Source organism: Vespula vulgaris, chromosome 3, assembly GCF_905475345.1.
Source record: "Vespula vulgaris chromosome 3, iyVesVulg1.1, whole genome shotgun sequence".
Taxonomy (NCBI): Eukaryota; Metazoa; Arthropoda; class Insecta; order Hymenoptera; family Vespidae; genus Vespula; species Vespula vulgaris.
Window position 1 is genome coordinate 8,517,947 of NC_066588.1, and position 24,554 is coordinate 8,542,500.

Below are 24,554 nucleotides of genomic sequence, written 5' to 3' on the forward strand. Positions count from 1 at the left end.
CATATAAATTTCTGCACAGGTTCCTTTCGTTAAATTTAACTAGCACGCTAATTATTTATTGTTATCAATCATCCGCTTACTTTTTGATTGTCTGCTTACTAAAAATTCTATGTTAATGAATTCTTAGCATCAAGAGTATCCGCTTCAGTGAAGAGGTCGAAACTGGAGCTGCCTGATAAATTGCTGAGATTTCAAGACAGTAACTTTGCATGGAGTTCGGATTGACGGAAACCTTATTAATATTCCCGCACATTGCCACGTGTCTTCCTTCCTGTTGGGATAGTGCATGCGTACAAACTCCTACAGCATATCCTATGGTATCTCCGAATTCCCTGGTAATTACAATAAAAACGATTTTAAAGATCCTGCTGTGTCGTCTATCAGTCAGGATGAATTTTTCAAATTTGATTTGATTTCATCAGCATCCGTCTTGTAAGATCTGAAAAGTAATAATTAAAGGCATTAGCCTTTTGTTCGTTGCTAGTTTATTTCCCTTTTATAATGATGCGTCCTTATAAATTAATAATTACCTTGCCAATTCGAATAGATTTGTAGATATGAAAGATCGTAAACAATAGAGATGCTTATTTGTTTGCATCGACGCATCCCTTTATAGTAATTAGTATATCGATAGAATAATATTCTCGAGTATACGAAGTAAACGTTGGTTGCACGGTACTTTTTGTATATATATATATAAAAAAAAAAGAGAAAGAAAGAAAAAAAAAAGAAAAAGAAAAAGAGATACGCGACAGGCACAGCAGGACAAAGTCGTAACAGCTTGCACTTAATTATTAATTAATAATAACAACTCGGTCCTCTGCGAACGTGTACGTACTTTTATGTGCATAATTTCTATATAATTTAAGAACAACAAAAATAGAAAAAAAGAAAAAGAAAGAAAGATACACGTTACGCAGCAATTGTGTATACCATCAACGGGTGCGATGTGGACCGTCAAGTTGTGTTGTCTGCGTCGTCGTCGTCGTTATCGTCGTCGTCGTCGTCGTCGTCGTCGTCGTCGTCGTCGTCGTCGTCGTCGTCGTCGTCGTCGTCGTCGTCGTCGTCGTCGTCGTCGTCGTCGTCGTCGTTGTCGTCGTCGTCGTCGTCGTCGTCGTCGTCGTCGTCGTCGTCGTCGTCGTCGTCGTCGTCGTCGTCGTCGTCGTCGTCGTCGTCGTCGTCGTCGTCGTCGTCGTCGTCGTCGTCGTCGTCGTCGTCGTCGTCGTCGTCGTCGTCGTCGTCGTCGTCGTTGTCGTCGTCGTAGTCGTCGTCGTACGTGCGTATGGCTTTGTGTGTATACATATTAACGATAAAATAAAAATTGTTAAATCGTTCGAGATCAGCTTGATTGGTCCATGTCTCATCACCGTTTCAAGTCCGGACCGGCGAGCTGAATCCAAAACGACTCGATCATTAGTTCGAACCGTTCCTAATAATAACGTTCACTATGTACAAAAAAAAAAAAAAATAGAGAGAAAAATATAGTATTTGATTAGAACCATTCAAACCGGTCGAGTCGTTTAAGGAGTTTCAAGCTACGGGCCAGATTTAGTATACCACATATAGGAACACATAGCATACATACATACATACACATACATACGCGTTCACAGAGTATATATATATAAAGGGGCGATTAATTGCGAACGATCGGTGTTATTTTCAAGTTCATGTGGGCCTTCAATGCGCCTCTGACTGTTCTTTAGTCGTTTTAACCCTGGGTTTTATATATATATATATATATATATATATATATATATATATATAACATACATCACACAGCTAGTAGAGTTAAGAATCTGCTAGAAAGTGCACGAACATGCAGCGATCCACTCTTCCACATACACTTCCAAAACGCAACAAGACTGACGGTGTGGTTTTCAAAGAAGAGTGGTTCGTTGGTGGTCGCACGATAGAAGAAAGAAGGAAAAGAAACGAGAATGAAACACAAAAAAGAATATACACACACACACACACATATAAAAGACAAGGAGAAGAAAAAAGAGGGAAGATACGCGAATAATGAGATCGTTCGACGCGATATATTAAAGCAAACATTGAAATTATGTTAGCGATGTTTCCCGGTTTTAATCGATTTAACCGCCCCTCAATCGCGGTAAATAACTTATATAGTGTAATATATTAATTATGTTAATGGTTAAGGCGTGATACTTTGGTATGGGCATAATTAGACTTAATTAAATGCTGGCGGAGAGAGTCGCGAGTGTGTTCAGAGCGAGTGTACGCACATGAAAATGGAAAAGATAATGAAGGATGAAAGAGAAATAGAAAAAGAAATGGAACAAATACGTACATACATACATATAATACATACACATACACACACCTACGTGTAGTAAAATAATACTGTAATAACGTAAATGCCATCGACTGTAGGAAAGTTAATTAACGCGACTGATCAATCGCCGGCGTCGCGTTTTTTTTTTTTTTTCTTAAATGAACTCAAATATCTTTCTAAGATTCTTCTAAGATCCTTCTAAGATCTTTTAAAACTGCCACGATCATTTTTCGTTTCGTTTCGTTTTTCTTCTTTCTCTCTCTCTCTCTCTCTCTTTTTCTTTTTCTCTCTCTCTTTCTCTCTTTTTTTTCTTTTTCTCTTGTTTTCTCTCTTTCTCTTTCTGTCTCTCTCCCCTGCTATGCGTAGGCTTGATTTTCGAACGCCAATCGAAAATCATATTATCGATACGCCGTCTAATTTCATTCGTATAAAAGAATCACTGTAATCTTATTTTTGTCGATTCGGGATACGTTGTTTTGTTTTTTCTTTTTGCGAGTTGCTCGAATGTGATTTGTGTTTTCGCGTGAATTGAAAGTAAAAAAGAGGACAAGTAGAAAAGAAAGAAAGAAAAGTAGAAAAAAATAATACGGCATTTCTGTGCGGAATACAAAATAAGCACGACCGAGATATAGTCCCTGTTAATCGTCTAATAATATTTTAAATAATATCTCTCGTAAAATTTTTTATTTATTTTCAATTAATTAGATTGCCTGTTGCGATTTTTAATGTTTCCTTTTTTTTTTTCTTAATTTTTTTTTTTACGATATATTTATTTCGAAGTAAAAATTCATTGTATCGAATTGGAAAAATATTGCATAGAACATGGCTTCATTTTTGATATAATAAATTTTAAGTCGATCCATTCAACCGTGTAGACGATAAAGTCGATATACACAAACACGCGCGAGTATACTTGTGTATCTACATATATAAATTTATATAAATTTTAGATTTTGATATAAAATGTAAAGATCCAATGGAACGACTAAATGATATCTTTATTAGTTTGAAAAATAATAGTCTAAATCGTTTCTTTTTTTTTTAATTTAATTTAATTCTATTTTTTTTTTTTTAATTATCGAGAGCATGTAAAGGGGACTTACTACGGTCGTGCTTAAAAATCGGAAGATGAGTAAAATAAATAAAGTAGTGCCATCGATCAGGGAAGAAAAGGGTTACACTATGGTATTTGGCAACAAAAAAAAAAAAAAAACTAAAAAAAAATTGAAAAGAAAAGAAAATAAAAAATTCGTTTTAGACCGTTCGTGAGTCCTCGATCTTTTCGATCGAATTTTTTTTTCGATTAAATCGAGTTTGCCCAATACCATGGAGAGCCACGAACGAATCGGTAGAGAATCGAATTGCGACGATTCTGCTCCGATCTACATTCTTCTCTGATACGAGAAATAGAAGGTAGTTATTTTTAACAATAATTTATAACAAATTAAAATAAAAAAAGGAAAGAAAGAAAAAAATAAAATAACGATCATCATTCGTGCAACATAAGATTCCGAATGAACCGAGTATCATCGAGCATCGCGTATTTCAATGGCGGTAATGCAATACGACAAATTGTAATCACACTTTTATTTCGTGCCCGATTATTAACGAAAGAAAGAAAGAATAAATAAGTAAATAAGTAAATAAATAAATAAATAAATAAAATCGGCAAAATACGGCGCGAATTTCGTCTAGGAAATATTGTTTATTTATCATATTATTTATCTTTATCGTGCATCGACAACAATTACAGAAACAACCACAACAACAACAACAATAATAATAACGATGATAATAATAATAATAATAATAATAATAATAATAATAACAACAATAATAATATATAATAATAATAATAATAATAATAACGAAAGAAAAGAAAGTTGATAAAAAGAAAAGAGTAACAGCTCGTTCACATTCCATCGAATCGATCTTTTTTCTAAATCGATTTAGTTTATCGTCTTCTGCGTTAATCAACATATAAGTATATTATATTTTATATTTAAAACGTTCATACAACATTTATACGATACTGTCGTCGATCATATAAAACTGAACCGGTATGTGAACAATACAGTCGGTTGACATCGATTCGGCGAAATTATTAATACGGTTAAAAAAGAAACCCGAAACGTTGTTGAACGATCTGTACTCGTCATCGAAAATTATGATGATATTATAACGAGCGAACGTGACCGAGTTTTACGATCGATCGATCGATCGACGATAATTTTTCGCTTGTTATAATAAACATCATGTGTTAACTAATGCGTGTGTTCCAAGTCAATGATCGGCCTACTAATAAAAACAAAGAGAGAAATTGAAATAATAACTTATCGATCGCTCGCTTACTTCCTGTTTTCTTCATTAACATATGACAAGAAAATAGTCTGACTAATCTCACCAAATCCTCCTTTTCATTTTTATCATTTCATCCTATCTCCCAATTTAATGTATAACTCATAAGGTCAGGAATCAAGAACGAGTAATCCCAGTTGGAGTTTCAAAAGATCAACGATGGATGAGGATCGTCATTATCATCATCGTTATCATCATCATCGTCATCATCATCATCATCATCATCATTATCGTCGTCGTCGTTATCGTCGTCGTCGTCGTCGTCGTCGTCGTCGTCGTCGTCATCGTCGTCGTCGTCGTTGTTGTTATTGATATGTAATGATATCCATGGTATTCCATGGATTGGATGATACATGCTACTTGTTAACAACCCTCTCGTTCCACCCCGGATTTGTTGTTTGATTTTTTGTGCATGACTTCTCTTGGAAAACCGATACGGTAATCCCAGTGGCATAAGTAATTACCGTATTGGTCTTGTCAATCTGGAATGCCCTAACCAAGGAATTTTATTCCCCCGACGAGCAAAATAATCCACCACGACCACCGACACCTTTTTGCTAATCCCTGCCTGCTGGTGTGTGAAAAGATCAGACCGCTAGGTCTTCTTGGACTTGGTTTGCCTAGTGAATCCGGTCAATCAGATTACAAGGATTTTATCAGTGACATCAGCCAAGGTAAGCGAATTATTATATTTATATTTATTATATGTTTACGTATATACATATACATTTACATATATATATATATATATATATATATATATATATATGTATGTATGTATATATATGCAGATTTTGATTCTTGGATTTTTCTCTTCAAATATCTTTGCACATATATATATATATATATATATATCTACGCGCGGCACACGGTTGGCTGGTTAGCTGAGCGCGTGTGCACGCTAATATGCGAATTTGCTTAGGTCCACCGAGATGAATAAAGAGAAAGAATGTGCAGGAAAGGTGGAAAGAAAAAAGATAAGAGAAAAAGATTCACTTCGTTCATCAAGCTGCACTACTGCTTCTAAGCACACACATTCTTTCTCTACTCTTCACTATTCTCTACCACTTTCTTTCTCTATCTCTCTCTATCTCTCTCTCTCTTTTGATCTCGTTCTCTCTTTCAAATGAATGATTCGAAAAAGAGAGAAAGAGAAAGAAGAAGAGATAGAAGGTAGTACCGTTGGTTTGTCAAAAAGCTTTGCTTTTATTTCAAAAAAAAAAGAAAAAAAGAAAGAAACCTCATATCCTTATCCACCTGCTTTCCACGTGTTCTCTCTCTCTCTCTCTCTCTCTCTCTCTTTCTCTCTCTCTCTCTCTCTTTCGTTCTCTATTTTTCTTCCCTTTTTCACCCGTTTTCAAGAGTCTTTCTCGAACTAACGCGAGCGTCGATATTTTTCACGTTAAGCCATGTCGGCATACCTTCGTACAGCGTCGCAAGAGTAACCAGCAACGGCTGGAGTTTTAATCAAGGCTCTTTCTTTCTTTTCTTTTTCTCTTTCCAAAGAAATTTTCTCTAACACCCTTCTCCGGCTCTAATATTGGCAACTCGAAACTACCAACACTATCGCTAACAACCTTCGTCCAAATTCACTTTTTATCTTCCTTTCTCCCTTTTTCTCTCTCTCTTTTTCTTTTCCTCTCCATCTATCTATCTATTTATCTCTATCTATCTCTCTATCTATCTCTCTATTAAATATATACATCTATCCCTTGCTCGATCTTGCACGCTCGGCGAAATGTAAAAGCAAAGTAAAGCTAAGCAAAGCAAAGCAAAGTAAAGCAAAGCAAAGCAAAGTATAAAATACGAACGCTTCCACTTTTTCCTCGTTAATAATAATTCTTTTATTCGTCGTATGTTTACAGTGGCACAACCGGTGACGCCGCGGAAATAAAGCTCGAGATGCGTCTGGGATTCGAACGAGCACAAAAAAAATCACAAAAAATAAAATACAAAAAAGAAACAGCGAGTGGCATCCTCGAATAGCGGACGCGAGAGATCTTCGAGACGGCGATTAAAAAACACTCATACATACGTACAATTACACGAGGATATACACACTCATATATATTTATATAAACACACATACATATACAAACACACACACACATATATATATGTATGAAAATAGAACGTAGTCGAAAACGAGGCGAGCCGTTCGAAAATTATGAGAAAAGTCGAAAATGAGAGTATACAAGAAGACACGCATATATTACCACCATTATACACGTCGTACATGCACACGCACACACGCAGAAAATTAAAAGGAAAAGAAAAAGAAAGAAAGAAAGAAAGAAAGAAAGAAAAAAAATGGAGAAATCATGTCGTTAATATCGAACAGAGGATAGAAAGAAGAAAGGAAACAGGGGTAGTTTGGTCGTGTGTATCACACACGCGAAGAATCACGCAAGGGACAGGCAATGACGAGAGTATACTGTTAGGGAGTCATCAGGAAGCAGCCAAGGACATCGAACGTGTGTGTATGTGTGTGTATGTGCGCTACCAACGTACATACGAGACCTTCGTTAGAGAGCCGAACAAAAAACTCTGTCTTTCCCTCAGCACCCTCTATTATGTTCGTTGATCCGAAGGAGCCAAGAACATCTGCTGCTGCTGCTACTACTGTTGCTGCTCTGTGTGTGTCTGTGTGTGTGTGTGTGTATGTGTAGGTCATACGAAGAAAGAAAGAAAGACATATGTCTATGATCGAATCCTTTATTTTGGAAAATACACACATACACACATGTGCGCGCGAGTTAAAATGTATCAATGACATATTTGTCCCCACTTTTATGCGACATATTGACGCTTTCCATCTCTCTCTATCTCTATCTTTGCCTCCTTCTCTCTCTCTCTCTCTCTCTCTCTCTTTCTATCTATCTATCTATCTATCTATCTATCTATCTATCTATCTATCTATCTCTCCATCTCTCTGTTTCTCTTTCTCTTTTACGTATTCATCATCGAAGCTCGGGATGTTCTTCCTCTTTTGTCACTAATAACGAACGTATTATGTTATGCTAGGGGAAGTGATCGTCGATTAGTGGGCCTAAGGCTTCAACCCTTAGGTTGTCTTTCGGCGATCGATCTTCTACCGCGATACATTCATATCGAATTAGGAAAATTAAGAAAATTGATATTAAATAAGAAAGCAAATATAATGGAGTTATTTATCGTGCAGAGACAGTGATAGAGAACGGACGAACGGAGAACGGGAAAGAAAATAAAATATAAAAATAGTCGTAGTAAAGAAACGAGGGAAGAAAGGAAGTAAACGAAAAATTACAAAATGAAAAATAAAAACTAAAAAAAAAAATATATATATAAAAGAAAGAAAAAAAGAAAGAAAGAAAGAAAAAACAAAGAGCCAACAAACGATATAGCGACACAAACTTCCTTCGCGCCAAAGCCGAAAGAAAATATAAAAGACAACCGCAGCCCGGGGCTTCTTAAAGAGCAGAGCTTTTGAGCTTGCAGAGTAGTCGCGCTTCTAACAAGAACACGGTGCTCCTAATAAAAATAGTGATATATATATACATATATAATAATAATAATAATGATAATGATAATGATATAATAATAATATAATAATAATAGTAATAATAATAATAAAAAATAAATAGTAGTGATAATAATAATAATAGTAATAATTATAACGATAATGATAATAATAATAGCGAAAATACGAAAACGCAATAATACGCGTTGGAGCGTCGGTCGAGCCTTTTCTCAATGGAATTGGGTGAAACTCGTTTTCGGGTCGAAGATTAAAGCGAATGTAAGGAAAAGTAAATGAGAAACGAAAAGAAATGAAAAGGGACGAAAGGACGAAGAAAGAAAAAATCAGAAATAAATGGAAGAAAAGAGAAGCTATCGCTTTTTTTTTTTTCCGAAAAAAATCTCGCGGGTCATTTCGGAATGCCTTTTGTTGTTGTTATTATTGCTATTGTTGAAAAAATGAAATAAAAACATGAAAAATAAAAACAAAAGAAAAGAAAAAAATGAATGATTGGGGAAAATGCAAACGGAGGATATGAAAAATGGTAAAGAACATTGGGCAAACTTAGAAGAGAGAAAAGAGAATAGAGTATGGAAAAAAACAAAAAATTAGAACCAAAAAAAAAATAAAAAAAAAGGAAAAAGAAACAAACATAACCGAGTCATTTTTAAAAGGTTCGCGCACGAAAATGGCTATTTCGCTTCGAACGACAATTAGGCCGATGAAATTACGGCAATTAATAGCAATCAGTGCAAATTCAATTAACATATCTGAGTAGCAAACTTCCCCGATCGATGAACCACCGAAAGACGTGACGACTAGAGAACGACAATCGATCATTCGTCTTTATTATCGAGATCAAGAAAAGGAAAAGAACCTAAGAAATCGTTCGATCGTGCTTCTCCTATCTTAAGTTTCAGAAAGAGGGAGAAAGAGAGAGAGAGAGAGAGAGGGAGGGAGGGAGAAAGAGAGAGTGAAATAGCGTCTGTCCTTAATCGAACGAAGAGAGAAAGAAAAAGAAATCGAAAAGTAAAGGCACGTCCCTCGATCTTCGAATTTCTCTCTCTCTCTCTCTCTTTTTTTCTCTTTATCTCTCTTTTTGAGTCAGAACGCGATGATCATACTACTCGTACAACCCACACTCCATATCCCACTTCTTCATTTTACAACCCTTTCTGGTTTCTTCGGGGAACCACCACCCCTAGTTCGACCCTTTAAAATCGATTCGCCAAGGACGTTGTCGCATAATCGACATTCACTCCAAAGGATTTTTCATCCTTCAGGAGAGAATCTCCGGTTGATGTTCCGTAAAAGCAAGAGGAAGTAAGAGAGAGAGAGAAAGAGAGAGGGAGAGAGAGAGAGAGAGAGAGAGGATGAGAAGGGAAGAGACAGAGAAAGAAAGAGAAAGAGAGCTTATTTTTTTCGAGAAAGCAACGAGTGTGAGTGATATATATATATATATATATATGTATGTATATATATATATATGTATGTATGTATGTATGTCTGTATATATATATAGAGAGAGAGAGTGTCTGCCATCATGCTGATAATATCAAGTCTATCACTTTTTCTCCTTGTAGCCTAACGCGTACTTCGTTTACACTCGTTTGTTCACTCTCTTTGTTCACTCTTTACAATCTATTTCTCTCTCTCTCTCTCTCTTTCTCCCTATCTCTTTCTTTATTTCCTTTTGTATACAAAGTTTTCGGTCGTCCTTGCAGCATCGTTAACGAAGCTGTTCTTTGTCAACACCCTTTCCCCATTCTCCTGCATCCTAAATCCTTCAAGCTAAATTTATAACTTAGAATCACGTGATACTTGCTTCCGGTTCTTCGGGGGAAACGAAGCGAGACAGAGTTTGGAGAGGAAAGACCATGATGACGAAGGAATACGAAGACGAGGAAGACGAAGACCAAGATGAAGATGAAGACGAAGACGAAGACGAAGAAGAGGAGGAAAACACGTCCTTTGTCGTCCAATCGCATTCAAATTCTTCATTCAGGTGGTTCTTGTCGTCTCTCGAGAAGGAATCTTTTTAAGAGGAACATGAATTTAACCTTTTTTCTCTCTTTCTCTCGCTCTCTCTGTCTTTCTGTCTTTCTCTCTTTCTCTCTGTCCCCTCCATCTTGTTTTTTCTATCATTCTCTCTATCTCTATTTTTCGATAAAAATGGAAATGACAGAACTTTTCTGTTCTTCTCTCTTCCTTCTTTCTTTTTTTTTTGTTTCTACCTTTCCTTTTTCTTTATTTATTTTCGATGAAAGATAGAGAACGAGAAAGAGAGTTTATTTTACGATTTTTACGCTCTCTCTTCGGTTAGCGTGTAATTGTATCTTCTTCGTCATTTTAATCGGGAGGAGACAACTTTATCGGTATCTCTCTCTCTCTCTTGTTATTATTATTATTATTATTATTTTTTTCTTTTTCGTTCATTTACATCTTCTTCTATATCTGCTCCTCTTCGTTAACGTTGACGAGGGATGTTACGTCAGAGTCGATTCCTTCGGGAAAGAGTTTTATTGGCTAAACTCGATACAGGAGGATCGATCGATCGATGTAAATAAGTGGTGCGAGTTTCATGCGCACGGCGACTAGTCAAATGAAACTAATAATTATTTTTATTCTTATTCTTATTCTTATTCTTATTATTATCATCATCGATATTATTATAATATATATATATATATATATATATATATATATATATATATATATAAATTATATATTACGATCAAAGGAGGCGAACGAGTATAAAAATGAGTCTATTTTTTGGTCACTCAAAGCGCACATTGACGATGCGACATTGCCATATCCCGGTGATCGTTGTTTATATTATTATTATTATTATATATTGATAATATAAATTAATGATAATAATGTTAATTAGCATAATAAGGTTTTCCCTGGAAAGTTGGAGAGGAGATTTAAAAAAAAAAAAAAAGAAAAGGAAAAGAAAAGCGGCTCTCGAGCGAGAAGGATTCGAATCGCCGAGACTCGTTTTTTTCAATTTGTTATCACAATAATTTATTTCTGCTATGTATATGTATATATCTTTCTCTCTCTCTCTTTTCATGTTCTTCTCTTTCTATCGTTCGACCAATACGATCGATCTTGCGTCTCGCGGAAAGAAGATATCCGAGAATTTACGCCGCGAACTCTCTTCTTCTTCTTCTTCTTTTTTTTTAATCTTTTTCTCTTTCTTGTTTTCTCATATCGTTTCAACTTATAAAAATCGAGGAAGGGAACGAGAGAGATCGGCGCTGCGGGCAGTCCGAGCGATAAAAAGAATTTTTCTTCGAGTCATCGATGCTCCTCGTTATATCTAGAGTCTCGATTTTTTTTCTTGAGAAAGGAGAAAAAAGAAAGAAAAAAAAAGAAGAGGGAGAAGATGAAAAACGAAGAAAAATGAAAAAAATTACAAAGTAGACAAGTAGAACAATAAGGAAGAAGACAAATATTTGATATTCTCCTTTTTTTTCTCTCTTTATCTCTCTCTCTTTCTCTTTTTCTTTCTCTTTCTCTCTTTTTACGCTTTTGAGTCTATTCTCGTTCGAACACTCGACGATCTTGCGGCAGAACTTCGTCGTTTACCACCTTTTTCTCTATCTTTTTCTTTTAATTAATTGATTAGAGTTTGACGATAAGTTTACGAAAGTAAAGTTTACGAAACTGACGCAGGCGTAGAGAAGAAGATATCTTTCTTGGGCTCTGAGTCGAACTCGCGCGAGCTCACTTTTTCTTTCTCTCTCTCTCTCTCTCTGTCTGTCTGTCTGTCTGTCTGTCTGTCTGTCTGTCTCTATTTTTTCTCTTTCTCTTTATATAAAACTTTATCGCGAAAGACCAAGGAAAAGAGCTAAGACTCGATACGATAAAAAGAGAAAGGTAGATAGATAGAGAGAGAGAGAGAAAGAGAGAGAGAAAGAGAGAGAGAGAGAGAGAGAGAGAGATAGGGAAGAAAAGAAAGAGAGAGAAAGAAAGAGAGAGAGTGAGAGAAAGATAAAAGTTAAGGACGAAAGGGAAGAGCCGGACTCTAGGCTCCTTCGTCCGATCATCGCGAGCTCTCGCGTTTATTCTAATTATATATATATATATCAAATTGGCGTTCGATCGTTTTCCCTTTTTTTCATCTCTTCATTCTGGTTCGAGAGATCACGTCATGCTCTCCATTCAAACTGTAATTAAAGGAAGAAAAAACAAAACGAAAAAAAAAACAAAAACAATAAAAAAAAATAAATAAAAAAAAGCTCACATTTGTAATATATACAATACCGTTATGTCGTGGAGTGTAATTATTCGTACTTAATATATTTCAATGAAGTTACATTTTACGTGTGCGCGTGTGTGCGTATACATTTATACATACATGTATACATATATATATGTATATGAATATATATATATATATATATATATATATATATATATATATATATATATATGAAAGAAGAAAGAAAGAATAAAAGAAGACAAGTATATTTATTATTATAAAATGTATATGTATATATATGTGTGTGTATATATATATGTATATATATGTATATATGTATATATATATACACGCTCGCACGTTCAAGAATTTACTCTCCAATCGTTCTCGCTCGATACGTCGTCTACGTTGGAGTATATACATATTGTTAAGAACAAATTTAATTATTTTCTTCTAAAACACCGAGAAACCTTCCTTTTATTTATTATGTACGATTGAGAGCCACGTACGAATAATAAAAAGGTTTGGGAAAAAAAAAATACATACGAATGCTCTATTTTTTATTCATTTAAATTCAACGTAACTTCCCTTTCCTTGGTTTCTTTTTCGTTCGTTTATCTTTTTCTTTCTTGTTCCTCTCCTTTTTTTTCCCTCTAGTTTCTTTTAAACAGCCGAATTTTCGATGAGTTGTACATTTGTACGTAGTATCTTGAGTACGTAAATATACATAGAGATATACAGTCGTACAGGCGAGAGCTTATGAACGGTGCCAAATCAACAAGTAGCTTTGTACCATCCGAGGTTGGACGAGGTTTATTTAGCCGAATTTCTCGAACTCGATCGGAACAAGTAGTTGGTACATAAGTACATAAATACATACATACATAAATACATACATTATATACCAGGTAGGTACTTATAGGTATATACATATACAGGTAAGTATACGAGAGAAGATACGAGAAAAGCGCTGAAAATCTAAATTCGAGAGAAGCGAAGTTTACCACGGTTTAGAGTATTCTCGAGCCGTGAAATCAATGTTCCAGTTTGATCTCGATCGGACTATAGCAGCTAAGGGACGAGCCAGATGCCGGAAGTCGAACGTGCTTCGGAGAACTTCGGATTACGAGCAAAGTCTGACGGTATAATTTATTAGTACCATCATCGTGAGATGAAAGAGGGAGAGAGAGAGAGAGAGAGAGAGAGAGAGAGAAGGGAACGAGCATAAAAGTTAGGACTACCTTGATAGTTCGTAATTACCCGAGATGATTAAAACTTTTTGGTACATCGAGATTCGCGCTTGGTCTACTCGTTCTACTTGCTTTTTTCACGCTCCGATGTTCTCTTTCTTTTCTCTCTCTCTCTCTCTCTCTCTCTCTCTCTCTCTCTCTCTCTCTCTCTCTCTCATTTTTCACATCTCTCTGTCTTTCTATCTTTACTTTCGTTCTTTCTCTTTCTCTCTCTCTCTCTCTTTCTCTTTCTCTCTCCTTTTTTCTCGTGAAAGAATTATTGTCTCTGAACATAGTTTAAAAATAAGAGAGAAAGAAAGAAAAAAGGAAAAGAAATGAAGTAGAATAGCGATGCTATTGAAGGAACCGACCCTTTCGAACGAATTACTTGCGCCTCATTGCTACGTTCTCGCGTGCCTTTGATATCTCGGAACGATTTATCAGGATCTTTCTTTCAGGGAGAACATGTAAATCCTTGAACGTTAAGAGAGATCTGGGAGATCATTTGAGGAGACTTTTCGCGTTCGTTGTTCTCGTCATTGTCGTCATCATCATCGTCGTCGTCGTCATCGTCGTCGTCGTCGTCATCGTCGTCGTCGTCGTCGTCGTCGTCGTCGTCGTCGTCGTTAAACGATATTCTCTCAAACGATTCAACGTCTTCGACAGGCGTTCATTTTGTCGTTGAAGATGTTCGATTTTCCGGCGATTCGAGATCAGTTGCCGCGTCATATCCAGCACCGGATCGTCTCCCGGCATTAATACTCGTTCCTCGTATAATCCCTCGCTTCTAACGGCTTCAGGTTCCTTTTCGATTTCACGATATTTCATTTCAGCTTTAAGCTCTGTTTCTAACTTCTCAAGTTTAACACGGTACTCCTTTTTTATCTGAAAGTAACGTGTTCATATACGTGTTCAGGCAATGCCGATTTCATTTTAAATTAGAACATTTTCTTTTATTTTTTTTTACGATGTACATTACTTACATATCTCCTTATATATATGTATATATATATATATATATATATATATATATATATAAATTTATCTATACAACATATATATCAAATATGTGATAGTTATATATATGTGTGTATGTATATGAATTTATATATTATTATTTATATATATATGTATATATAAATTTATATATTATTATTTATATATATGTATATATATAAATTTATCTATATAAGATATATACCAACTATATCTATGTAAATACAACCGTACACGTGAATACATACACGTGAATACATATCTACGTGCATGTGGATCGATATTACGAATTTCGACCACGTTCTCGTGTCAAAATGTCACGAGCAATAGAGATGATCCCCCGTCAGGGAGCACTGCTCTCATAGGAACCTTGTTCAACTCTCTCCCCCTCTCCCCCTCCATCAACCCTATCGACCCCTCCCGACTGCATCTTCTCCTCAATTCTCCTTCACCACTCTCTCTCCGTATCGTACAATCGACTTACCGAATCATTTTCTCTTTGCAATTCGGTCAGCAGGATCCGAAGAGCTCTTTCTGTCTCGAGACACGCACTGCGAGTATCAACGATCTTCTCGGTTAGTCCTCTCACGCTGTTTTCCAGTTCCAATTTATTCTCAGCCAGTTTCACGATCTGACCTTGCAAAATGTCCCATGACTCCGCTGCGATACGAAAAATGCCGAGTGTTGAAAGAACGAAAAAGAGAGAAGGAGAGAGAGAGAGAGAGACATATATATATAAAGAGAGAGAGAGAGAGAGAGAGAGAGAGAGAGAGACATATATATATATATATAAAGAGAGAGAGAGAGAGAGAGAGAGAGAGACATATATATATATATAAAGAGAGAGAGAGAGAGAGAGAGAGAAAGAAAATTTGCTTATTGAAGAGATCGTAGTATTTGAAGAGAGAAATTCCATTGAACGCTTTCTCTCTTTCCCCTTCTCTTTCTTTCCCCCTTTTTTTTCTCTATTTTTCTTCTTTGTACTCTCTCGTCTCACTCCATCCGTAAGATTTCAATTTATCTTCCGAATCGTTCGCTTTCAGCCGTATTGCCTTTTTCATCGAGCGAGAAACGGCCATATTTCCTGTAATTACGTCAATATTACCGGCGTCGATTGGATTCGCTTGTCGCCTTCCTTGCATTTTTCAAATTACTAGCTAAACCATCGCGGGCCGATTCGCAACGTTGATTTAAATTCAAGGGAAAGTAGAATTGGAATTATTTCGAGTCAGGCCTGGAAATGACAAACCACTCTTGGACACTTGAGTTTCTCTCGAGTATTTGAATATTTCGAGTGGTTCTACTCTTTCGAGTGTTTGCCCATGTTCACGATAAAATCGTTCAATAGTGCGAATAGATAAAACGATGATGATGATATTATAGCAATCGTGAAGATTATTCGATTACCTGTACGTTCCAATTTGATGCGTGTATCCTTGAGTTCGATGGTTAGCCTCTCCTTGGTCTTTTCCAATTGAAAATTCTTTTCTTTCAACGCATTGAAATTCCGTTTGACTGTGTAACACGAAATACATTTTAAAATGATTTTTAATTTAATGCTCTATAGTCATTTGTGTATATACATATATATATATATATATATATATATATATATATATATAACTATTATATATCTACATATCTATCTACCGATCGCGAATGTACGTTCTCGAATGTTCGTTTAAATCATTTTTCTCGGAGCAAGTCTGCACGTGCGAAAACTAAATATAAGTAGTCAAAATGTTTTATTCATCGCGAGGAAACGAGTTTTCTCTTCGCTTACGAGACCATAGACAGACGCGTATAGCAAGTAATAAAATTTCCTTGTTTCCTTTCGCTACCACTCCTATTTCGTCGTAGTCCTCTTTTTCTTCTTTTTCTCCTCCTAGTTCGACTAGTTCTCTAGAAATAAAGTCTGTAAAGACTGAAGATGATCAACGATCACGGTACCTCGGCTGATCGATCGATCGATCGTTCGTTCGAGTAGCCCAACTACTCAATAATTCGAAAACTCAGCTCTTCGTACTTTTTCCAGGCTATTTAATATATACCTATATTTATTATATACTTACATATATATATATATATATACATATATATACATACATACATAGATACACATATATATATATATATATATATATATATATATATATATATATAATCCACGGAGAAAGTTTTCAGAGAATGAATAGCCAGGCTACTCCGAAAAAAGAAAAAGAAGAAGAAGATGAAGAAGAAGAAGAAAAAGAAGAAAAAGGAATAGCAGAAGGAGAAGGAAAAGGAGGAGGAGGAGAAAACGACGAAGTAACTAGATACATAGAAGAGAAACCTACCATTTTCGATCCTACCTTCGAGCTGAAAATTTTCACCTCGCAAAAGCTCAAAGTCCGTTCCTTTGCGCGACAATTCGGCTTCGAGCGAGTTCAGCTTCTCCTCGTAATTCCTCTTTATCGCTTCCCTTTTCATATCATTCCCCTGCATCATCTCGAAAGTCGTCTTAACGTCCATCTCAATAGCCGCCGCGAGTCTCCTCATCACGGCCCATTGAGTCTTCTCGTAAATATCGCCTTTTAAGAGGTCCCTGTGTGAAAAGGATCGTCAACGACGGTTCCGGCGGACTAATACCTGCCGGAAGTAATACCTTTCTTCAGCCACGGCAGAAATTAATTTATTCTCGTGGAAGGCACTCCTTATCGCATTTATCATTCGTAAAATAGTCTCGCTGGCTATGTTGCAACTCTCGCAATGTTTAAGCTCGCAGCTTGCTTGAACCTTTTTCGAAACGAAATCTTTTCCCTGAGAGCCCTCGACCTCACTACTTTTCTTTTTCATCTACGATCATTTCTTTCGAATAAATAATAACTTACAGGTCTCGTTTAACCATCGTATTGATGTAACCCACGTACGGTTTCTCGGATATATATATATATATATATTCTTTATATTTTTTGATCTGAATTTTTTTTAATTTAAAAATTTTTTTTTTACCGAGTCTCTCTTCGAAAGATATTCCGGTATGATCTTCAAACGATTCCAAAGAAGATGCACGATGTGTGCGAGTGACACGTAATTCGGCCTTTTCACGTTCGCCGTTTCTTTCGAGATATCCTCTTCTTTTTCTTCTACGAGAGGATACTCGTCTATGAAATCCAGGATAAGACGTAGAACGAAGTGGATCCTGCGGTGAAATAAACGAGAACGTCGAACGTATTATATCCATGTTTTCTATATAGACCTTGTGTGAAGTTCTAAAAAGAAGAAAAAAGAAAAAAAAAAAAAAACAAAAAGAAAGAAAAATTTGTGTTAATACAGATTTGTTAATTCGACACCGAGTAGGAAATATTTTTTATTTTAAATATTACAATTTAATACGCGACGAACGTTCGTTCGGTCTTCGTAAAGTTACTCCGGCAATAACATCCTGCCTGGACCACAACTTTTTAATATATACAGCTTGGTGCAGTATAGTATACGATAAGTAGAATAAAGTGATACGGCTGGGTCACCCACATACATGCACACATGTATATATATATATATATATATACATTATATATACGCACACATCACGAAATATGTATCGAATATCGGTTATCGAATATCGGCGAACGTTCCACCCTGTTGCAGTTGGTAAGCAGGGAAGTAGACTTTTAGAAGAATATATGTGTTCATGTGTGTGTGTATACTTACGTATGTGCATCTATAAGTGTATGTGTGTGTGTGGTGTGTATATATATATACACCTATACACGTACGTGCTTAGAATAGATCAAATAAAATGTTACACGCTCTTTTCTTCGTAACCATTTAGAGATAGTTATTTTGAGAATTAAACAAAGTATTGAAATCTTATTATTTGAGTAATAATAAATACAAAATAGCAATGAGTAATATATGGCATTTTATTAAAAAGAATTTTTTATTTATTCGTTTAATAATCAGTATTATTTACACGATATCACCGAATAAAAATTTAAATATAGATATTCGTAACAATCGATGCGAGAATAACTTGTAACATTTTACTTGATCCGATGAATATATATATATATATATATATATATATATATATATATATATATATATATATATATTTATAGATATAAGCATTCACACGTGCATAATACATGCGTCGTAAAAGTGTCAAAGAAATGGATCTAAAGGTGGTCGAAGCGTATCGCTGGTGTTTTTGACGTAAAGTCGTGAAAATGGAAGCGTCAGTTGGTGATGGACGAAGGGCGATAGGATTTGTGAAAGTCGAAAAATACAAGCGACCTGTCGTAAGCCAGTTCCAAGAGAAGAATGTACAATTCCCCGGCTGAGCCATCGTGTTTTTCAAGTATTTCCATAAGACATACATTTTTTGCCAGTTTCGTAGGAAATTTCCATGAGGGATGTTCGATGAAATCGGCCAGACAACTCGAACGTATCTCTTCGGCAACGCGGTTTACCTCTCTAACGTCACTAATAATCGACGTCACAAGCGACCTATTTAACTTTGGCATTGCAATTAGAGGTCGTGTTTCGTAACTGTCAAACTCCTGTCAACTACGAGGAAATCGAGAATATTCGTAATGTAACTTACTTCGGTTTACTCGTTCTCATCTTCTTCTTTTTTTTTTATTTTTATTTCTTTTTGCTTTTCTTTTTCTTTCCTTTTTAACTGTTAGCTTCTCTATCTTCTTCTTCTTGTATATTTCTTTTCAACGATCCGATGAAAATCAACGATTTTCGTACGACGACAAAGCGCCGTGCCAACTACCGATCGTTACACGATTTGCATAATACGAATTGTCCAGCTATACTACGTATCACGGAATATCGTTTCCGAATACTATGAAAACTATGCGAACGTTTAATCGACTCCAGGGAGATTCAATTTCGAGTACCTAGTAGGAGTGTCGTGATTGATGTTTAGCTTCTAATGGACGTTTTCATTTGATAATATAGTGTAATTGCTTGTGGTATTCACGTGAACGTGTTTCTCCGTTGGGATATTCTATTTCTATCTAATTATAGGATAACAAGTTTGAATAGTTTAAATAGCTTTGGTGTCAAAGTATGTTAATTATGTATAATATGTAATATGTAAGGGAATTCGGTTTGATAAAGAACTCGTCCTATATTTCGTGTATATATATATATATATATATATATATATATATATATATATATATATTATCGTGTGTAATAATAGATAATTATTATAAAAAAGAAAAATACGTGTCATATAATGTAGATACAATATAATTATTGATTAAGTACAATAAATTCATAGTTGATATTCTTTTTGTTTGCAACAATTTTATTTCCAAAATTAAATTTCTATTTTATTGTTTTTCATCGTTAATCGACAAATTGAAATTCTTAGAATTAAAATTACACTTAGTATTAATTACAGACGCGTATTAATTACGCGTAGTTTATAAAACTCGATAGTTTTCTTTTTCTTTTGCCTTCTCGAAACTATTCGCGAGAACGTAAACTTTCTTCGCCCGTTTGTTCTTATTTGATAAGAAACTCGATAAAAAAATGTATATAAAAGTACATAACACGTTAACTTATATTTAAAAGGTTAAAAAATAGAATATCGATTTTTCCAAAATATTTCTATTCGATGGTATTATCTTTTAAGAATATCCTTTGAAAGCTTCATCGATCGAAAATTCGAAAAATTGATTAAGTTAAAGCCGTTTGAGTTTGATATTGCATTTTCCTTAAATTTTATGTGTTTTTCGAATCGGTGCAAATAATATTTTGAAATATACTGAATCAATTTTAACGAAATTCGGTAAGATTATTTTTCAAATCATTATTTGATATTTATCCTTCGAAAATATTTAAGCTCGCAATTCTTTTTTAATCATTAAAAAGTTATTGAACATATTTATCGAATATCGCATGATAAATTGAATTACTCGTATTTTTTTATTAAATGGAAATATTAAAAATCGGTTTTAAAAGCATTGGTTCTTTTGATGTATTTTAATGGCTTTTTTTTTCTTTTTTTGAATCGTTTTTGATACCTAAAAATATTATCGGTATCATAAAAATCGTATAAAACAACTCTGTTTGGTCCGACATTGATAACTCCGAAAAAGATAAACAAATTATTTTAATTCTATTTGTTGAAAAATATTCTTCAAAGTATGCATTATCGCGTATAAAAAAAAAGAACTAAAGATTTTTCATTAGTAAAGTAAATCACCCGCAAAAAAGAAATGAAAACAACCACTTTTTTGAACCATCTAAATATATGTGACCTATTAAGAAGGAAAATAAAAAAAGGAAAGAAAATCAACTGACAACTCGTCAATTATCGTCAAAGCATAATATAATTATACATAATTTTTGAAATTATATATAATGATTATTACATCGTAAATGAAAAATCTATCAAAATTAAACGTCTATCGGGTGTTCCGTTTTAAAACGAAAAATGTTTAACATTTTCGATTATTAAATGATCAATTATACATTCGTATTAATTTTGATTATAAATATATTTCAATTATTCTCTTACCTTAAGAATATAGTATTATCTAGAAAGTGAATTGGTAATAAGAGTCAGCTTGCGTATAAGTAGATTCAGTCTAGGTATAGAAAACTAGTAGTAGAAGTCGTCGAGATTTGTATCCCGAATAGACAGAGAGAGTTCCTAGTACGAGTAGAAAGTCTGCCAGGGTATTCTATTCGTAGGAGCTTCGAAACGTTCCATTTCCAACTGGTGCGCCTTTCAAGGGTGTACGATGGTTCGTAATAGCGCTAAGCAGCACCGCCAACTTTCGAGGACTGTCCTCATCGTTTATCGACTGTGCGATAACCCAAATTACTCGCTCCAGGAATATAACTTTGTACCGGAAGGAGCAAGTCTCCTTGCCTAGGAGTAGAAGAGCCGTCTCCAACTAAAATTCGAGGAACGATCTATGTGAAGAGACTGCTTCTATCTTCTTCCGTGAAAAGCTATTTATGTGAATATCCATGTATACAGTTTCCGCGTATAGTTCTATTTATGAAATAATTCATATTATACAAGTTTGATACACTCTGTTTGTCGAGTTGAGTGAAAATTCGTTTTAACGTTAATTAATATACGCAAACTTTACGGGTTAATGCTTTTAAATGACAAAAGTTTTACTTAGACAAGAGAAAAAAAGAATAAATATTTTTGTCCATTGTTTGTGACTATTGTTATTTGTTTACCAACGTTTATGAAATATCATCGAGACACGTGATCTCTGGAATATTATTAAAAGATTAGCGATTAATTGCATATGAGGTTTTTTTGAAAAGTCGTGAGGTTTTCTTTTTTTTTTATTGTTTGTTTTTTGGGTTTTCTTTTTCTTTTTTTTGTTTTTTCTTTCTTTTTTACGCAATAGTTTTTTTATTTACCGCGGCAGTTGAAAAGGAAAAAAAAAATTATGAAAATTAGAGAGAAAATTGTTGAATGCGTTTTAAACATTTTCTTTAAAATTTCAAAACTATCGGATACGAATTTATTCATATATATATATGTGTGTGTATGTGTGTGTGTGTTCAACTAGGAAAAACGTTTCGAGAGAAATGCGTTTAAAGTTTTACGCGAGCGAAAGCACATAACTCCACAAAAATCTTTACAATTCCGTTAATAGTTTAAATTTCGATTTAATAATATAATGAAATGAATTTAAAAACATCGCTTTAAATCGAACGAGTGTGTGCGGAAAAAGAAACATTTTTTTGAAAATTTCTCGAAAATGTTACAATTAGTTTATCCGTATTTACGTATATTAAGTATTGAACCGTTTTTGAAAAGGATACAAGGAAATAGATTAGTATAAATATTTTTCATCATTTTCTTTTGTTACGAAACAATAGCTTACAGACGATATCTATCGGTGAATTGCATTCTTATAATTCGTGTTTAACTTATTTATTTACAGAAATATATTATATATATATATGTATATGTATATGTATAGAATTAGCGAAGTTCGTAATTCCTGTTTCGTTAATTTTTGGTCTCTTATCTTTATCGTCTTCGATTAGCGACGAGTAAAGCTTACAATAACGATAAGTAATAATCGTAAAAATGAACTACAATTCGATATCGGTTTCATAATTACACATCCATCAAAAGTGTAACGTAACCCTAGGCCACTAATCTTTCGTATCGTTTAGTATAAAGTATGTAAAACGCATTGCGTTCAAATGCGCTTTTCCATCGCACAGTAAATTCTAACGGATAGACGTATTTACGTACGTATGGTGGTGTGAATGTGTAAGTTCGTATATGTGTACTCTTACGCGTTCGTTTCAATGTGTATGTACGTAGAACGTTTGGACTTCTGATGGTAATTTAAATGAATTTTAAGAAAGTTTTGGGTAAGCGTATTTTACTTCGTCCGTAAAATCGCTCGCATAACGTTAATCGAGTCCCATTGATGAAGCACACGCTACCGATAAGCGTAGAAACTTTCGTCGTAACTGAGAAGCTTTCGAGTAATGCACATATATACTTTCCATATATATACATACACACACACACATATATGTATATGTATATGTATATGCATATATATATATATATACACACACATACTTTTCTATATATATATATATATATATATATATATATATATATATACACATATACATCATATATATGTACAAGTATATGTATATATATATTTGTGTATGTATATGTACAAGTTATCTCCAATCTATCTTTGTCTTTTTCACATATTCTAAACGAGTAAAATATAATTGAAAAATGTCGTATAAACATATACGAGTTCGAAAATGTTTCTTCACAAATTTTTAAGAAAAATATTTTAAATCGAATTTACTTAAGAAATAAATTACTTTCGTTCGATATAATATCTACATATACTATATGAAGTGATGGTATTTACGGTGTTTATCTAATCTATTTAGATGCAATACGTGTTTACTATTTAACATCGTTTTTTATCATGTTATTAGAGATTAATGTGATTCGTATTGATATCATTAAATAAGTTTTACGATTTCATATAAACACATGCCACGAGTGTTTTCAGATCGTGAATATGCCGATATGTGTTTCATTTATAGTTTTATTAACGGAAATGCTCCAACTGATTTATTGGAACATCGACGAAGATTTTCTAACAGAAGAGTTTCGGGTTGGTAAATATCATAAATTTCTTCTTCTACTATATCGAACGAAAACCAGTCCGTGTTGTTACGTACATACATATACATACACGCGCGCGTGTATGTGTGTGTGTGTATGTGTACGCAAAATATATGTACATAAAACAGCAGAGATAACAAATTTCAAAAGAGTATAAAATAGCCGGGTCATGGAAATACCATTGATAATGTAACTTTTTGTTTGCTTAATTGTTACCCAGTAAGTTCATAATTCCTACATATATACACATAAAACTTACGTACTTACATATGTACTTACACGTATTTTACGTACACATACGTAAAACGAGAGATGATATTTTACTGTTTAAAAACAATTATATATTCGTAAATATGGCCATCAAGATAATTTCGAATATAGCACGTGTAATATTCCACGCGAGATTTCCGTTCGCGTAAAAGAATATATTCCATCGGAGAGAAAATAAAATTAGTGATAGCAAAAATCGACCAAGTGCGGTCTTGTAAAAAATAAACAATATGCGGACTAAAGAGAGAGAAAGAGAGAGACAGACAGAAGGAGGGGGAAATGACAAAAAAAAAAAAAATAGACCGAACGCATGTGTTTCAAAAAATCTCTTGACAGGCATACGCGTCGAATAAATATTCTATATCCCGCTTTTTACCTCTTGTAAATTGTATATGGTCGACGTTAAATAGTTTACAAAATATTTTTTATCAGTTGGAAACGAGTATTTGTTATTTTTCGTGATATTCTGCGATACCTTTTTCTTCTTTTTTTTTCTCCTTTCTTTTTTTGATTTCCAATTTCCGGACGTAGGA

At 34.3% G+C, this 24,554-nt stretch overlaps 2 protein-coding genes across 7 annotated transcripts in view; one reads left to right on the plus strand and one right to left on the minus strand.

The window, feature by feature from the left end:
* The window catches only part of LOC127062606 (calcium-transporting ATPase sarcoplasmic/endoplasmic reticulum type), a 36,127-nt gene extending 23,536 nt beyond the window's left edge, over nt 1–12,591 (plus strand). For 5 of the 6 annotated variants that reach the window (XM_050991112.1, XM_050991117.1, XM_050991113.1 and 2 more), the window contains exons 14-15: nt 128–5,331; nt 6,523–12,591. In XM_050991112.1, the coding sequence (XP_050847069.1) occupies nt 128–225 (98 nt within the window). In that variant the 3' untranslated portion in view covers nt 226–5,331; nt 6,523–12,591. The remainder of the gene's footprint in view (nt 1–127; nt 5,332–6,522) is intronic. The other variant, XM_050991119.1, reaches the window with a different exon arrangement.
* Nucleotides 12,592–14,245: 1,654 nt separating this feature from the next.
* Nucleotides 14,246–17,490, minus strand: LOC127062186 (uncharacterized). Its single transcript, XM_050989938.1, has 6 exons — nt 17,236–17,490; nt 16,928–17,175; nt 15,999–16,106; nt 15,076–15,251; nt 14,317–14,480; nt 14,246–14,252 (listed from the first exon to the last, which is right to left on the minus strand). Exons 1-6 carry the CDS (start codon nt 17,424–17,426, stop codon nt 14,246–14,248), a joined length of 894 nt encoding a protein of 297 aa, XP_050845895.1. The 5' UTR covers nt 17,427–17,490.
* Between the last annotated feature and the right edge of the window lie 7,064 nt (nt 17,491–24,554).

Bases quoted from the DNA above. Each gene is read 5' to 3' on its own strand.
- LOC127062186 (XM_050989938.1), bottom strand. From the start codon at position 17,426: ATGAAAAAGAAAAGTAGTGAGGTCGAGGGCTCTCAGGGAAAAGATTTC. The intron at 17,176-17,235 runs GTATTACTTCCG...CTTTTCACACAG, and splicing joins TCTGCCGTGGCTGAAGAAAG to GGACCTCTTAAAAGGCGATA. The intron at 16,107-16,927 runs GTAGGTTTCTCT...CGTGTTACACAG, and splicing joins CGAAGGTAGGATCGAAAATG to TCAAACGGAATTTCAATGCG.